General features: G+C 43.5%; 1 gene segment (V, D, J or C); it reads right to left on the reverse strand.

The window, feature by feature from the left end:
• LOC132488387 (T-cell receptor alpha chain constant-like) overlaps positions 1–18,786 on the reverse strand; it is a 302,514-nt gene that overhangs the window by 12,183 nt on the left and 271,545 nt on the right. Inside the window, 1 exon segment of the C gene segment in view lies at positions 11,193–11,244. Within this exon segment, the coding sequence occupies positions 11,193–11,244 (52 nt within the window).

Raw genomic sequence — 18,786 nt, forward strand, 5'->3', positions numbered from 1 at the left:
ACACTGGGCTTAATTGTCTCTTTATACGGATGTTTACCCACTGGGAGATCCTGGATGGCGGAGACTCTGCATTTCCCTCCCTCCCCTCCTCCCTCCTTCTATAGTGCTTAGAATATAATAGTTGCTTGGTAAATATTTGTTGAATGAAAGCCCTCTTTTTAATTCATTTTAAATGCAATCCTGTCCTCTACCTTCTTTTATTAGGACTGTTTCATTTATCTTTTAATTCTGTATGGGTCCATTTTCTAAACCCAGTATTATTTTTATTGTATCATTTAGGCCTTAAGTTCTTCCTATCTCTCTTGATTAGATATGGAGTTTTGTGAGACTGTATTCCATGCCCAGGGTCTTTAGGAAGTTTAACTTATCACCTCTCATGAAAACTAGATAGTAACAAAAATAAAATTTTTTGGCATAATTAGTCATGATTTCTGATAAAGGTCTTTTGTCTCAAAGGAATCTAGAAATAGCAAAAGAGCCTGCCTCTGTAACAATGAAACGTCCAGGCCCCACTGGCAATTACTACCTTTAGAAAATAAACCGCTGTTGAGCTAGTGGCTGGGAATTCAAATTTCAAAACATTCAAGCCTCATGAAGAATCATGAGAAATTAGCTCGGGAAGTGCAGACTCAACAACTAAGAAAGCCGAGTAGGGACCTTCTGTGTCTTTGGCTGGAGTCTAAGGTCAGGCACTTACTTGGATGCACTTGGAGTCTTGTTCCACTCCCGAAAGTGAGTGTTCTGCTGCTTGTGTCCACACCCTGGTACAATGCAGTACAAATACCTGCCATCTGCCACCCAGCGCTGCTGCCTGCGCTTCACACCTCCCGCCCCACATTTACAGCCTTCACTCTTGGGAATGGAGCTTTTGAACAGCCTGTTCCATCGTTTTGATGATAAATTTCTCTCTGTGTCACTTTATGCCCAATAATCAATCCCCCTAGGTTTCTGCTTCCCTCCCTGCCATACCTGCATCCTACCAACCCAATTCAATGACTTTACTCATCTCTTCAGAAACGCTAAGTCCTGGACCAAAGCTACCATGGTCACCATGGCAAGAAGGCTCAGTATAGGCAAACCAAGGCCCAGACAGGTAGCCTTTGAGGTCTGGGGTCTTCCTTCACAGAGTGCAGGAGGGACAGTGGTGGCAGTGTGGTGGCATGGTTAACAGTAAGGCCTTGGAGTCAAATAGATTAGAGTTAAATTCTGGCCCTATTATTCCTAGCTGTGTAATCTTGGGCAAGCTACTTGCCCCAAGCCTCTGTTTCTTCATCTGTAAAATGGGCCTAATACCAGCTACCTAGCATTAAGATGGATGTGAGCACTGAATGAGAAATTCTTTGAAGGACAGAGTATAGTCACTGGAACATGTCAGGCATTCAGTAAATAGTAGCTATTAATATGGTGGTTCCCAGCAGTGCTTTCCACTAAGGGAAGGATGAGGCTTCTTGTAGCCAGAGGAGACCTGTCCTGGCCCACCGCCCTCTCCAGCACCCCAGGGTGCCTCAGCATTCTGGCTGGGATGCTGTCATGTGCGACAGATATCTCATGGATCCAAGGGGACGTTGCGAGAGATTCTCAGCCAGGGGGTTGAAGGGCAGGATGGACCCCTTGGCTGCCAAGAAGACAGTTCTGCTTCAGAAACCTAACCAGGAGTGAAGCCTCTTTTCTCAAACCTTGGTGATTTGTCCTCTGCACACACTGTGCAAAACCCTTGTCCAGTACAGCCTCAATCATTTCATTAGACCTGACACAATGGTAAGTTACTCCCAGACAGCAAAGGGCTCTTTCACGATGGAGCAGCCCAGTCACAGACTCCCTCATTTTTGCAGTATCCTTCCATCATATATCCTCTGTCTACAGAATATCCCTTGACCGTTTCTATAATACTCACATGGATGAACAACAAGCCTGGTCCCTCTTCCAAATATAAGTCCATAGTTTCTTCCTGATACACACAGCGAGGAAAGCCTTTGCTAAAACCCATCTCCCGTGACCTCCCTCTACCTATTGCTCCAGTGGTTGGGGCAACAATCTGGGGAAACACTGGCCAACGCGCCCAGAGTTGCAGGAATCTCCCACAGCTGTCCTGGAACCCTGAGCCGAGGGGTGGTGATGGGAGCCAGGGACTGGGGACTAGAAGAGCTCCTCACCTCCTCTACCCAGGAGAAAACACACGCTCCTGTCAGTGGAGAAGCAGGGCAGCAACTCCCCAGCAGCTGTACCTCCAGCACCACCCTGCTTGCCTGGGGCCACAGCAAGGTGTGACTCTGCTACTCTTTTGTCAGATACAAGTGCTCCCAGGATGGGCGGCAAAGGAAAATTTTATATTATTCAATGTATTGTCAGTGGAGATGCTGAGACGAAGGGAGGGTGGAAGAAACAAGGGGCACACGAAGGTTTGACACAGTGAGCTTTAAGGACGTTAGGGGTGGCATCGATGGAGGACATGCCCTCCGCCCTCCCATGGACATAAGAAGTTGTCCGGTACCTACGGGGTAGGAAGAGCGGTGGGTGGGGGAGGGGTCATATGTCCAGGAGGATCCCGGCTCACTTACTTGGTGTGACCAATACTCGAGTCCCCTTTCCAAAAGTGAATCTGTTCCCATAATCACACTCTGGGAAAGTGCATTACAAAAAGGTCCTGGGTTTGCCCACCCTCTCATGGAGGACACACACACTTCCCAGTAGCTCTAAAAGCTGGGATCCTGGGAAGGCTGATCCTAACCTTTTCCTTCTGATGGGTGCTCTAAGCACAGGAGGGAGACTCCCTAATGGCTGTAACAGCTTCAGCCCTGATGCTACCCATCACCTCCATTTTCCTCATCACAGCCATCAACAAACAGCCTCTGGCTATTTCTCCTCTGGGAAACACAGAACCTTTACAAAACTTGGTGAAAAACCTGCCTCCCACATAGGCCGGGTGGGTATACGTGTTTCTAAAGATACCAGGCAGTGGGACTTCTCTTGCAGTGGTTAAGAATCCACCTGCCAATGCAGGGGACACGGGTTTGATCCCTGGTCCGGGAAGATCCCACATGCTGCGGAGCAACTAAGCCCATGCGCCTCAACTACTGAGCCTGCGCTCTAGAGCCCTCAAGCCACAACTACTGAAGCCCGTGTGCCTAGAGCCCGTGCTCCGCAACAAGAGAAGCCACTACAATGAGAAGCCCGCACACCGCAACGAAGAGTAGCCCCTGCTCGCCACAGCTAAAGAAAGCCCGTGCGCAGCAACGAAGACCCAATGCAGCCAAAACAAACAAACAAACAAATAAATTTTTAAAAAAAGAAAAAAGAAGAAAGATATCAGGCAGCAGCCTGCATTTTCCCACCTCAGCTGCCCCGCCTGAGAGGAAGGCGCCATTGCCTTAGGGGCATATGCAAAAATGTATTTTTCACTTTGCCAGAAAGAGTAGGAGCAAGAGCATTTCCAGCAAGCCAGGCCAGGGCACATGCTAAAAACACGCCTCAGCGTGACTCAGGGTCACCGCATCCTCTCTGGGGCTGAGCGAGGTTTCTGGGTGACTCACGCCTGACTCATTCCTGTTTCTACTCTTTCTGTCCTCACCTAAGTCAATGTTGCTTTCTGTCAAGGGGCCTTTCTGTCAAGAAAATCAAACATCTCAGCAGATAACCGTCTTAAATCCTTTTCCAGAAACAGAGGGGTGGAATCCTGCTTGCGCTCTGCCAGGGAATAGGGGCTATCCATTGTCACTGCTGTCCTGTCTCCAGTCAGTAGGGTCCCAGGTCCTGCGCATGACCACACACAGCACACTGCTTGGTGCACCCACATATAAATTGTTATTAGACTTTCAACAGATGAGTGTTTTGTTTTTCTGACGAGACTGGAAGTTCTTGAGAGCAAGAACCGCATCTTATGCTTCTTCTTTTCTTGGTTTGTTTGTTTCATTTTAAACCACCTATGGCCCTTGGCTTGATGATACTCAAAAGCACTTACTGAGTTGAACTGACTTTTACTGTGCATAATTATTGGGACAAGAAGGCCAGTTTTGGGAGAGGTTAAAAGCTAAGTATACTTTTGGTACATATGAGCTGCAAAACCTAAGTGCTTAGGCAGGGAAAAACCAAGGAAGCAACTCAAAGAGATAATCAGGAGGCAGCATAAAACCCACGACATCGTGAAGTTCCTATGGACCCTCAGCAGAGAGGGGGCAACTGAATGAACAAGTACTTGACTGCAAAGGAAACTCAACCAGTTTTCTCCTGATACCTTGACACTGATTCTCCTTAAAGGGTAAAACGAATAATACGGCAGAAAAATATATTCCGAGGTAGCAGCATTGTTATGATCAATAATAACAAAACAGTAGTGGTAATAATAATAATGATGATGTGACAATAATAATGATAATCGTCATCATCATAATATTCTATTATAGACCAGAGCAAATGCTACATATATAAATATAAACCCAATGCTGGAGGTGGGCTTACACATTTCTGGAGAGCTGACTTACTTGGGCTGATCAAAAGTTGGGTGCCAGTTCCAAATACAAATTTCTGAGAACCTGTGTTCACACTCTGACATAACTCTATACAAAATGGTACGCTATAACTGGGCCAACTCTATACAAATGGTGCCCTATAGCTGGACTATAGCCGGGGATTCCTGAGTCACACACAAGTTAGTTGCTAAGCATGTTCCCGAGTTTGTGTACATGCGCCAAAGTGGGAAGAGGTGTGTAATTTTACTCTTTAACCTTCATTTCTAAGACCATTGGAAGATGACAAGAAATAAGTCACAACTCAATAGGAAATCCTGCTTTGTATGCAGTAGATTATATAAAAAATGTCATGAGTATTCAGGTTGAAAAAGCCATTTATGTAATTACAGAGTTTCAGTTCTAGATGGAACCTAGGGTAGTTATGTCCATGCACACTTACGAAGTGTTTACTACATGTTTCTGGCATGAATGAGGCTCGTGGATACATATAATGCAACATTACCATCACCAAACTATTTTCTTACTTAAATAGACAAAACCCTTGGGGGAAAATCAGTGAAAACAGATATCCTTCAACTGTAATACAAATCAGGCTATTTCAAGGAACTTACTTGCTTCAACAAATAGCCTTGTTCCTGTCCCGAAGACAAGGTTGGAGCCTCCACTGTTTCCCACAGTGATTTGTGCTGTGACAAAATAGGCTGCCTCATTTTCCTTCCGTTTTTTTTTTTTTTTTTTTTTTTTTTTGCTGTACGCGGGCCTCTCACTGCTGTGGCCTCTCCAGCCGCGGAGCACAGGCTCCGGACGCGCAGGCTCAGCGGCCATGGCTCACGGGCCCAGCTGCTCCGTGGCATGTGGGATCTTCCCGGACCGGGGCACGAACCCGTGTCCCCTGCATCAGCCCGTGGACTCCCAACCACTGCACCACCAGGGAAGCCCCCTTCCATTTTTTTAACCACAGCTGTGAAGCAGGCCCAGGGAGCCTATGGGAAGGTGCTCATAATAAGGAGCAATTTTTTACATTCTCCCAGTAAATCCATTTGGTTTCTTCCTATTCATGAACAATCTCATACCTCCTACCTACTGAAAGGGTTAGTTCACCAAACAGTAGTCATGGAATATGGCCCAGGGACCAGGATCCCCACGTTTTCATCCCAGCCCTAGTTCACACTGATTTTATGATAAGATTTTACGATAATGGACAATTCAACCAACCTCTCTGGGTCTTAATTTCTTTACTGGAAAAAAAGAGGTTTGGATTTCCCTTTCAGAGCTAAAGTTCTATGATCCAGCAATGTCCAAAGTGTACTCAATATTGCATATTTCTATAACTCACAAATGGGTCAGGCACTTATAGATGGGTTACACTGGACACTGGTCTGCATGGGGAAAATATAAGAAATTGTGAGGGGAAGGGAGAGTCAGAATAAGGAAATGGCTGCTGCCAGCTCTTCTGTCTCCTCTCTCCGTTGGGGTAAATTCTCCCAGCAGCCCCTGTACTACTTGTTTCCTCATTAAAAAGGGAAGAGAACCCTTTAGATTTGGGGCATCCAAGTCAAGATTTCCCAAAGCTCCATGTCTCAAGTCATGGCAGTATCTAAGAATGGAAAAGATAAATTCCATGTATTTCCTTACTAACTCTGATTGGCATCCTCTCTCATTTCTAGGTAAGCCCTGGCACAGGGTCTGTGACATAATGTAGTAGAAAGAGTAAGCATTGAGTTCAGGCAGGCAGACCGTGGTTTGAATCTAGACCCTTTCACTCACTAACCCTGGGATCTTGGGCAGTTACTTCTCTGAACCTCAGCTTCCTTTTCTGTAAAATAGGAATACTGTTCCTTGATCCACAGTTGTTTGAAGATAAACAATACTGTCTGTCATGCCCCTAGTATTGTACCTACACATCATAGAAACTGAGGTGGTGGTTATGATTTATATGTTAAGTTAAATGATTGATTAACAAGTTTTTTTTAGTATTATAGAACTTGTTTGTGAAATAGCCATGAGTCCATACCCTTGGGCTGTATAAACTCTAGGATGGTATAGGAGTAAGAATCACAGATTTTGAGGGCTTCCACCCTCTTATCTCACACTGGAAAAGCCTGAGGCACACAGAGGGGCAATGACTTGTTCAGCCTCACACCGCCTGTTGGGGCTCAATCAAATCTAGAACTCTAGACTGCAACCAGAAGCCCTGGGCTCCTTTCTCTGCACTTCACTGACTCTTCTTGAATAATGTTTAGTGCAAAGGGACATAATCTCTGGAATGAACTTGGTAGGGCTTATTTGGGGCATAGGTCAAGTGACCTTGAATAGTCTCCTGCAATGAGTCTCAGAATCAATGGCAGTGGAAGTAGAAAAGTTCCATTAGATCATGGCCATGCAATTTTCTGCTCTTCTGCTTTTTTCTTCTTTCTGGCTCCATTTAGCTCAATTCTAGTGCTAAAAACTCTAATATTGGACAGAGCTTCTGTCAGCCTCACATCTTGGGAAAAGTCTTAATAGCTTGCTAAATTCTAACTTAAAGAAAATGTTCTTGGACAGTCTTTGAATATTTTCATTAATTTATCTGGGTGCCACAATTCTTAATACTTCAGCACTAGATTATGGTTAATTATAAATAAGATACCAATGACAAAAATAACATCTCCTTTTCTCCCATTCACTGTCACTGGAATACATTTTGTAGTTACCTTAGAATTGCACACTTACTCAGCTCCACTTTTAGCCGGGTGCCTTTCCCAAAGGTGAGTTTGTTTGTTCCTCCCCATGAGTCCCACAGTGTCCGATGCCTCACAATAAACTCCCTCTGTCACTTCACACCTTTTCCTGATTTACCCTGATGAGTTAGAAAATACTTAAAATTTAATATAGCTATTTGACTTATTCATATGAGAAAAAAGCTCCCCCCACCTCAAATGGAATAAATTCATAGGCTGCTGGTGCCAGGAGGGCAGAGGGGACATCAACCAGACCTACTTCCCCTTTTATAGAGGAGAAAACTGAGGCCTAGAGGCAAGGGATCTGCTCCAAGTTACACTGCTAGTTGGTAGCAGAGACAAAAACACGGGTCTATTTGATTCTCAATCTAGTATTTTTCCTTCTCCACCACATACTGAATGTACTGTGTTGCTTACTATATTCACTTCTTCCCTTTGGCCAGGAAACTTGATTTTTCTGGGTATTTGATTTCAATTAAACAAGCACTTATCAAGCACTTACTCTGTAAAAGGACCATATTAGACACTTCATGGTATATAACAGGAACCTCTGCTCTTAAGGATCTTTCAATTTTAATAGGCAGATCTTCTCAGTAATGAAAGAATTCTGTAGCTGTAGGTGTCACAGATTGTCCAAGACTCCTCAGCTAGATTGGGGATATAGAGGGAAGAGGAATGGGAGGGATGCCTGGGGTGAGGCTACAGTCTAGTCTTTAAACAGGAAGCCAGGCTATTTCTGGAGAAACCAGGTTTGTCTTAATTATCTGGGTATTAGTCTCTATTCCATTCTACCTAGCAAATTAGTTCTACTAATTCAACTAATTCAACTTCTAATCCTACTAATCCAACTCCTCTGTTGGTTATTTTCATTTTTCAAAGTGCTCCATGAAGGCTCAATCTTAAATTCATAGGTCAACTGATAAAACAAGGATGATGCATCCACAAGGGTAAAACACAGAAATTACATGTAGAAGTCTTAAACCAGAGAACGAGAAAACAGGAGTGGGATTGGGTCAACATTTACCTGGAGAGACCAGAAGCATAGTCCCCTTTCCAAAAGTAAGTTTGTCGTATCCTGAATTCACACTATGGCAACCCCCTATACAAAAATGGCCTGCAGTGTTGGGTCTTTCAACCTCTGATTGCTTACGGAAGGGAAAGAAGACCAGCATTTATGGAGAACCTACACATGCCAAGTGGGTTGACAATCTCTATATATCACCTTGCCTTATTTGGGCCGTTAACTGTGCCATGAACTCTGATATTATTGTCCTTATTTTACAAAAGGAAAACAGGTGATGTGGGGTTAAGCACACTGAACCAGCACTGCTACACAAGTACCCTGGAGACATGAGACTTTTTAGCATAGGGCAGATACATGTTAGGAGGAACTATGAGTGAGGAATCCTTCTCCTCCTTCCTACGAGATTGAGATTGCAGCTGTACTGGGGTTAATTCTCTTGCTAGAACCAGACATTAGACCTCTAGTAACAGTGATGCCCCAAACTCCAGCGTATCCTCCACCACACAATCATTTCCTGAGACATGAAAATATTTTCATCAATCTTCCTGTTGTTCCCTTGATACTCTACTCACCAGCCCTGACCAGCAGTCTTGTCCCTCTCCCGAAGATCCATGTATAGCCTCCACCCTTCCCACAGTGTTTCTTAGTCAGCCAAAAACACCCACAAGCCCACACACCCTTCGCATACCCAAGACTGAGAGATACAGCCCTTTCACCTATGAAGGGGACTACATCTTAACTTTCTTTTTACATTCCACATAACACACAGGCCATTCAACTCAAATATGGGCATTTATTGTGCAACACTTAAAATGAAGCCTCTCTCTCCTCATCGCTCTGGGTCTGTCACCACCAAACTTGTGATTTTCAACTCTATGCATCCCGCAGATGTATCTAGTCCTTTTGTCTCCATCACACTTATCAATTTTTAGATTTCTGCCATAGTGTCTCTCCTAGTTTTAACTGCAATCAATTGAAACTTCATGGAATAGCATCCAGATCATTAAGTGACAGCTTCCTGCTCCTACAGTCAACTTATTTTGCAGACTTAGGCCTAGTGGTAGCCTGGTTACTTACTCGAGTCCTGTTCTGTCCCCAAAGCCAGGCGTCCTGATTAAAGGGCACCCACTCTGCTTCAGGTCTGGTAAAAAAAACACCCCTTGCCTTCTCTTTGGTTCCTATGCTCTGCAAATTTACTGTTTTCAATTGGCCTCATGGGTAGTATCTTGGCTTTCTTTTCTATTAAGAAAGAACATCTCCGTTATGTGCTCCAAATGTTACAATCTGAGAGACAACAACACAAGTAAGGAGAAGTGCTTAGGAATTTAGACTTACTTGGGGTGACTTGAAGCGTTGTTCCAGTTCCAAAGGTAACCTTTAGGCTACCCCCAGAATTCACACTGCATTTCAGGCCTTTACAGAATGGTTTCCTTTCTGCCATTCTCATGTGGGTGACATGTGAGTCTCTGTACTTCAGTAGAAGAGAGAGTGGTTTTCACCGATGCCTATGGCTACAGATCCACATGAAAATAGCTCTTTTACTAAGAATCTACATATTCTCTTCATGTTGAAAGAATTATACTAGCTGTCCTAGCTTTTTCTTTTTGTTCTGAAAACAAATAATCATAATATTTTACAGGTGCATAGCATTTACTAGTTTCTAAAATACTTTCATATCCATTAGCTTATTTTATCTTTAAAAAAACTTATGAGGTGAGATGAAATATTTTCATTTTACAGGTGAAGAAATTGTGGCTCAGATACACTGATCAAGCCAGGATTAGAAGGACAAGCAGCGTTCAGGCAAACTTTGCCTTTTTCATTATGATCCACTCTCTGACTGAGCTGTTTCAGTCTGTTATTTCTGGTTCATCGACACTGCTATTTTTCCTCCACAGTTAGATCTTTCTAGCCTCTGTGCCATTACTTTAACATTTCTTTCTATTTCAGAATGCACTTAAATCCACATAAACCATGCATTTCTTGATATTTGGGCCCTACAAATACTGCAGTAAGTTCAATGGGTCTCAGTCACCACATTAAGCCTCCTACTTTAGTGACATATTGTCTACTTACTGGGTTTTATTGATAATCTTGTCCCAGTCCCAAAGATGAATGTATTATAAATCACAGCACCATGCTGCCTGACAAGAATTCCTGAGCTACCTTGATAATAGATTAATGTGATTAGCATGTATCTATCCTCCTTCCTGGGAGCTCTGGCTGGGATTTCCCCCTTTTTCTATTATTGAAATAAAGACTAAGCCATGGAGTTAAGCCTCTGAAAGCCTCTTTTCAGAGCACAATAGAATTGATGGAGGGGAAAGCCTGAGAAGAGTCCAGCTGATGGTCTTTAGACAACTCTGACACATTTCCTTCAAAAATTTCACCAAGTCATCTTGTTTTACCAGCCAAAGCATATCAGCTTTGATTCCCATTTTTTACTTAGGAATCAATTCCTGTACACGAGCTAATTTTACCAGTGGTTAGAAAATTGCTCCTATCCCTGTAGGTCATCTTTCTTTCTTTTATCAGTTTAGTGTGTTTTAAAAAATTTGTGAGCATGGGGTGGGACAGGGGTATGGTTGGAGTATTAGACACGAGGGACAGCATCTGTTTTTTTCATTTTTTTTTTTTTTTTTTTTTTTTTTGCTGTACGCGGGCCTCTCACTGCTGTGGCCTCTCCCGTTGCGGAGCACAGGCTCCGGACACACAGGCCCCGCGGCCATGGCTCGCGGGCCCAGCCGCTCCGTGGCATGTGGGATCCTCCGGGATCGGGGCACGAACCCGTGTCCCCTGCATTGGCAGGCGGACTCTCAACCACTGCGCCACCAGGGAGGCCCTTCATTTTGTTTTGATGGCTTTCATCATTAAACCCCAATACTCCTTGAGTTAAAGAATAAGGAGACATGTAGTCATGTGTGCAATGTAAGTCTGCAGGATAAGTTCAGGCATTATGATCAATAATAACCAGGTACTTACTGGAATATACTGATACAGTGGTTCCTTTCCCAAAGACCAACACATTTCCTGTCTGGTAGGCACAGTGAAACAAGGCCCTGCAAATACCCTGAGTACCTGTTCACTGCCTCCAACGTGTATTTAACTACAAACAATGACACTTGTATTCTGTCCTTGCCTTTGGCAGGGAACTCAGTGAGCTCTCAGTGTTTGGGAATGCAACAGTAAAGCTCTGTTACTTTGTGAGAAGGAGAGGGTAGATGGGGGTGTGTCCTCCATTTACTCAATAACTATTCACTGAACACCTCCATGTGTAAGGCACTGTGCTAGGCGCTGGGATAGAGCAGAAAGCTGCTAGGACACTGTCCCAGTCCTCGTGGCACTTACAGTCTAGTGGGAGGCACACAGAAACAAATCCATAGATAATACAATATCAAGTGATGAAAGTGCAGGAATAAATCAGGCTGGATAATGGGATGGAGAATCAGGTAGCGGCTGTGTTTGGTGGCTTGTTAGAATGGTTGGGCAGGAAGGGTCTCTCTAAGGAGGTGACATTATCTGAAGTGAGATCCAAGCGTGGAGGAAAGAATCATCACCTCTATGTACAGATAAGCCAATAGAGGGCCTGAAAGATCAAAGCCTGGCTCCAAATCACACAGTGTCAAGGACGGCCATGGACGCTTAGATCATGCCTTCTCTCTGTTGAAGTACTAGATCTAGTTCTACCATGTAAATTCCTGGTTAGGAAAGACAAAATGAGACAGAGATTCTTCCAAAGTGACTTTGGGATGTTATCTGGGTAATTGGAAACTGTGGCACCGGCTGTTGAGGCATCCAGGTTGTAAGAGGAGGCCAACTGGAAGAGAAGGTGTTAGCATCTCAGAGTGTTTCTCTGATGGCTTTTCTGATGGAGCTGGCCACTGAGATGGGGAGACTTCTTCCATCCTGTTTCCCTACTAAGTTGGCAAGCAATGCAATCCATTGCCCAGCGAAATGAGCTCTTACACTTACGATGGGGAGGGTACAGGGAGAGCTCTGCTCCCCACTAGATCTGACTAAGCCAAGCACATTTGGCAGTCCACTGAAATGAACAGAAAAGCCTGCTACATGTCTCAGTAACTAACTGAATTCAAATTTCATGACAATACTTACTAAGATTCACCTTGAACGTGGTCCCCCTTCCAAAAACCAGCTTCAGGCTGCTTGAAAACCCCACAGGGATCTATTTCACCACAAAAACCAAAGTGAGCTTCATTTTCAAGCACAGGAATTCTCCCAGGTTCTCTCACTTGGTTGAAACCCAGTTCAGCACCAAGCACATATGTAGGTAAACTCAAGAAAAGTCTTAAACTCATACATTCTTTGGAATGGTAGGAAACCTCCGAAACCATTTCCTACAAGCTCACAACCTCAAGCATTTCTCTCCCAAGTCATCTCAGGTTTTGATGATCTCCAGGGACAGTCTTAGTCACCAATTCTCACGTTCTATTTTCTCATAACTAGAAAGGTTCACCTTATATCCAAATTCAACCGTTTCTCTGCCATAGCCAAGATCCATGAAGCTTTTTCATCCTCAAGTTTACCCTCAAATGGAATTTTTCATAAAATCTGACTCAAAAAATCACGAATCACCTGACTGCCCATACTTTTCAAAGAGATATCACATACATTATCTCATTTGAGTCTTACAAAATCCTTTGAGCTAGACAGAGCTGGAATCATAATCTCCATGTCATAGATGAACTGAGGCTTAGAGAGCTTCCCATGGACGCATGGTTGGTGAGTGGCTGAGCAAGATCATTGTCTTTTGGCCCCGGGTTGAATGCCTTAATGATTTATTTGTACACGTTCACGTATTGATCATATCACCTTGGCTTTCAAGTATCTCTCCCTTCTTTATTCTCTTCCTTAATGAAAAAGACAATAGCGTCAACAACAAAAACAATATCCACCCCCTTCCTCAAAAAAAAAAAATAATAAAGCACTCTAAACAAACCTCCAGCTCAACTTTTTCAGAGCAATGTCTTTTTAATTCTCACACACTTTCTGTGAGCCAGGAGATAAGAATTACCAGTATTTCAGTTGCATTAATTGGGAAAACTGAGGGCCAGAGGAGATAGATCAGAATGATGGTTATAGAGGCTGCAGCCTGGAACAGACAGCAGTATATTGAACCTTAGAACACATGGGTGCTGGCCCTGCTATTGTGACCACATTCAAATCGCTTAACCACTCTGAACAGAGAGAATCATCGCTTTCCACCTTCCTCTACCTTGTGGGATGATCAGCCAAAAGATGTGAAGAAATAAGGAAAGTGCCTTAATTGTTTTCCTTTTCTTAAGGAGACAGACCCTAGAAAATATCAAGATGGCGATATCCTTTACCCACACTGAATTTGTGCATACCTATGTGCTTATGCATAAGAGCAACACTACACATTTCTAAGGCAAGTTTGAGACAGATTAATGTGCACCAACACAGCACATTCAGTTTAAAATTGATGGCTAGGCTCCTGCTTCAATGCTGGAAACAGAACAGTGGCTCAAGAGCCGGTACTCACTCGGCTTGACTAACATCCTGGTTCCTCCTCCAAAGGTTAGCTTGTTCCCTGCAGAGTTGGTCACACAGTGATTTGAGGCCCAGCAAAAACCCACAGGGACCGAGGAAATCACACTCCATAGATGCCTGTCGAAGGCCCTGTCCTATGGCCATGGCAAAGTGGAGGGCTTGTGATGGTTAAGGTAATCCTGTCTCCCAGTGCTGTGCACACTTTGTAGAGATGGAATGCTTGTTCCTGGGCACGTATTTGGGTCTCGCCCTTTCATATATTTACTTACTTCTCTACTTTGGCTGTTTGGACCTGGATCTGTGAGTGAGGATAATAGATAGGTGTCAACCATAAACTCACTCAGGGGCCCATTTGACCATTCGTAACCCACAAAGGAACCTGAGAACAGGAAGCCCTGTAAGCTCTGGGAAACTTCAGGGTCAGGCTGGTCATATATCCAGCGTGGAAATGCTGATGAACTCACCCATACACAGGCATGCACGCCGTTAGCATCTCTATATTCAATTTAGTGCACAGGGAAGAGCCCAAAGGGAGGAAGGATACTTTAGTCTTGGGTCCACCCAGGCCCTCCGAGCTGCTGTGCACTGCGGATCAGCTTTACTTTCCCTGGTCCAAGTTTCAGACCCAGACCCCCTCCAGCTATTCTAGAGCCCATTCATCGGTGAGGCTTGTACTAAGGAAACTGGGAGGAGGCTTCTTGGGGAAAGTTTACAGAATATGATGGAGAGGTCATTCCTGATAAGAAAGGAGTTGATGGAGCCTCTGATAGGGAGATGGCTGAGAATCACAGGACTCCAGAAAAATAACCCTGGCAACTCTGTACCTCAATCTGGCATGCCCAGCCTGGGTTGAGGGCCACATCCTTCCCCACGCGTTGGGTGTGGACCAGAGCAGGTGTTTCGGGATGCCTCACACCCTCTAGTGGGGCTGCCCTTCTCCTTTGCCTTTAATGGGGACACATACAGTCTCCTCTCAGAGTCTCAAGTTCCTGAAAGTGACGCTAGGTGGTCTTGACCTTCCTTCCGCTTCCCCATCCCTGTCTAACTAAGAAGGAGGGTCCTCCAGTAGCAGCAATATACATATTCCCTAAGACATTTCCCTAAGTCTTCCCTAAGACTTTCCCTTTAGTTCCTAAAGACTAAGGACATTCATTCATCTCCCTTTCCAATTTCTTCATAGTACTGTTTCCCTGGAGTAGAAAACAACCCACTCACCAGGCTGTACAGTTAGCTGAGTTCCTTTTCCAAAGAAGAGCCTCCCCAGACCTGAGTCTCTATCGACACAGTGCTGGGCCCCTTTACATGAACTTGGTCCTAATGTTCCCCATCACTCTCTCCCCTGCCCTGGGGGCCAGGGTTGAAAGTTCACCTTCATCCTCTTTAAGTGGCTTTAAGTCTTTTTTCTTGTGCAGCCGACAGTCTGAGCCGGACAGTCAGATCTCAGAGGCTATCTCTCAGGGGACAAATGGTCTGGGCTAACAATAGTCTTCCACTGGCAGAGGCCCTCTCCCATCAGAAAGCAATTACACGGCCTTTTGAGAGTGTTTAAATTGGAAGGAACTTTGCTTCCCTGGCCCTATTTCCCAGTATAAAAGGCTGCTCACTTACTTGGATTGTCATTGTGTTTGGATCCCTTTCCAAAACTGAACTTGTGAAAACTTTTATAGACTAGTTCTGTTCTCTGCAAAATCACCCCATTTTCCTCATTCAACCTCTGGTCGTCCCTCCAGGTATTCTCTTTTCCTCTTCTTTCTTTTTTTCTTCCTGATATGGCCCTTTATTTTCCCATTTATGGCCCTGGGAGATCATACCCCACCATCTTCTAGGTATAAAAATCCCAAATAGGCTTTAGCTGGTGAATAATTCAATGACATATTTCTTTGGCTATCAAAATAATAAAAATAGAAGAAACAGGTCTGAGCTCACCTTCTCATCCTCTAGGCTGGAGTCATGAGATCTTAGTGCTTAGCATTGAAAGGGAGCCCAGAGATGATTCAGTCCAATATCTAAAATAGCATAGAAATCCCTTCTACAACATCAGATAGTCAGCCTAAAGGACCCAGCATACAGATCTCCAAGGAGAAACAGTCCTGCACTTCACAAAGCAGCCTTTCCACTGCAGACCGGTTCCCCTTGTTTAACAAGATTGTACAGGAGGCTGAGACACACATCCTTTCAGCCACTGGTACTAACCCCTTTCCTTGTCTAAATGGCAGTTCTTCAAATATTTGGAAAGAGTTATGTCTCATCTTAATACAACCCAGTGACTTTGGGGGGGTGCCTGAGATAATTTCAGGTAGCTAGCTTGGTTTTTATCTGACCGTAAAGCCCATGCTCTCAACAATTTTGTCCTTGTGAAGGCATCCCTGAGGCAGAGAGCATTTTGGGGTGGAGGAGGATGTGAGGGAGACACGTGAGGTAGTCAGGTTATGGTCCTAATGGTTAGTCTTAGTGCAAACTGGGAAATCTTTTGGGAATTTAGTTACTGACCATTGTGCTTCCCAGGTGGAATTGCTTGTAATTGTGCCCACCATTTTGTTCTAAAACTATTCTCATTTTTTCCTTCTTACTTACTTGCTCTTACAGTTACTGTTGTTCCTGTTCCAAACGTCAACTTGTAGTCATTAGAGTCACAGTGCTACGTCTTCCTACGCAAACCTCATCCTGGATAAGAGAGTAGGCTGTGGGGACAGGCAAGCTGCCCTGAGGTCTAGCGCTGCCCGCTCTGTGTAGGAGCCCTCTGGTAACTATTTTAACCTCTTACTTTATTTTTCACTTTCACAGTTTCCTCACCTGTGAAAGTGGGGATGATAGTATCTATCCCAGGAGATTGTGAGGAAGGTTAAATGACTTAAAGTATGAGAGACATTTACACAATAATTTGCACATAGCAAGTGTTCAGTAAATGTTAGATTATTATCAATATAATTATAACATATAATTTAAATTTAATAAAATTTTAATTTGTCATATCTCCTCTCTGAAATCCTGGACATTCATAGGTCCTTTAAGTTATATCGAAATGCTCTTTTTTTCAGGTCAACTAATAAAAGCAGCAATAGTTAAATTTTGGGAATTTTCCGTATATAGGATACCATCCCAAGAGTATGGTTGGCAGTTTCAGAATGTTTACTGAATCATAGGATTTGTTTACTACATTTTATATCTGTTTAAGGGACATATGAACAAGGACCCAAAACACAAAATAAAAGAACTCAAAATAAATACAGACTGGTAAGAGGAATTTAGGATAATACGTTGGTGACTTTTTCCTGTAGACAGCTGTCACTTACTTGGCTTTACACTGAGTTTCGTCCCAGATCCGAAGTAAAAATCTGGAGTTGTACACCATGTTTACTATCATTACAAAAAGTCTCCTGGACTTCCTAAAAGGGAGGTGTATTATCCAGAGATGACTAACCAAGTTAGGCCAAGACTAATGCAACCCCACCAGCTTTTTTTTTTTGCTACTTTCCTAGAAAATTCAAGAACCAAAGTGAGGAATGAGGCAAGAAGACCCATTCATTATCAGAGACAGGCAAGACAAGGGCATCTGATTTTCTTCAGTGCTTTTATCGATTTCTTTTCTTTAGTTTTCTGCTTGGGTTCTTTCTTGTGTCTTCTGTGCTTCATACGCACAATATTTGAAACAAGGACACTGCAAATAAATGCTCTTTACTTTTCTCTTTTCCTAATTATAAATGGAATGTCTCCTCCGGTGGTGGACTGGATTGTGAGGAGAATCCTGATTCTGCCTTTAGTTCCAGGGCTATCTGGAAGCTTCTCTCCTTGAGTTGGACCTAGGTCTGTGTCTTGCTTGGCAACCTGACCTGAGCTTCTTGTTAAGGACACCCTGAACCACATCAACAAGCTAGCAGTATTATGTACGTATGATCAAACAAGATCACTGCGTCTTATCTTTCAAAGTACCTCCATTATATAACCAAATGTACTTTAACAACCCCCACCCAGCCCCATAGTGAAACTACATTTTGGCTTTTTTTTCTTGCTCTCTGCCTGCATATTCCCTTTAGCAAGGGGGGAGAAAAAAGAGGCCGCAGAGTTGGCTGTCATTTGCAAGTCTAGATGAAACATTATTTATGGGCAAAATATTTTGCTGACACTTTCAAGAGAAAGGAAACCTCAGAGCCAAGAGTTAGACACCCACACACTCTGGATTTAAACAAATCTTAACAAATGAACACAGTTAGGAAAAATAAAATAGAGGTGACTTCAGTCTAAGGCAAGTAATTATAACACTTATGCAGTTTGGGAGGGCAAACTTGTTCTTACTTGTAGAAATGATAAGCAGTATGTTACAGGCACACTATGCTGGAATGGCACCAGAGAGCTATAGAAATAGAGCTTCATTTAAATATCTTAAATAGGCACTTTTGTGTTTAGCAACTTATGTAGAAATAAGCCAGGATAGGCTAGAAATATGGCTGGCCAACTAGACTTGGTTTAAGATAGTTCCTGGTAAAACCATCTTGTAGCATTTTTCCTGGTTCTAGTGAAAATATTATGAGAAAGAGAGGTTCCCTTTATGGAATCTGTTCCTATTCTTCTAGGTTAGGATAGCTTCTTTTCTACTCATTTTCACCAGCTCCTATTCCAAACTTAGCAGAAAGTCTTCTCTTTCTCTTTGGTCTTTGATAAATAATTCTCTTCTTATGTTACCCTTTTAAGTATGTGTTTTTAGTATCTCTCCCCCAACCCTACTCCACCCCCCGGCCCATTACGTTACATAAACGTACAGCATACATTTTTAGATTAATAAATCCGTGAAAATAGTATTTAATTGTAACGGCCTACCAGGTACAACAGTCAGTTGGGTCCCAGATCCAAAGGTCAGTTGCCAGCTTGAACCAGAGGAAACACTGTGATATGCCCAACAACAAAAACCAGATCCAATAGGCCGAGTTGGCAGAGCACAGAGTAAAGAGTTGGCAATTACTTTATGAATTAGGTGTGTATTATTGTCAATCTAGGTTTGATCTGGAGTGACCAAATTGCCTATCTACAAGTTGTAAATAAAGCCTTCTTT

This window comes from Mesoplodon densirostris, chromosome 4, assembly GCF_025265405.1.
Source record: "Mesoplodon densirostris isolate mMesDen1 chromosome 4, mMesDen1 primary haplotype, whole genome shotgun sequence".
NCBI lineage: Eukaryota > Metazoa > Chordata > Mammalia > Artiodactyla > Ziphiidae > Mesoplodon > Mesoplodon densirostris.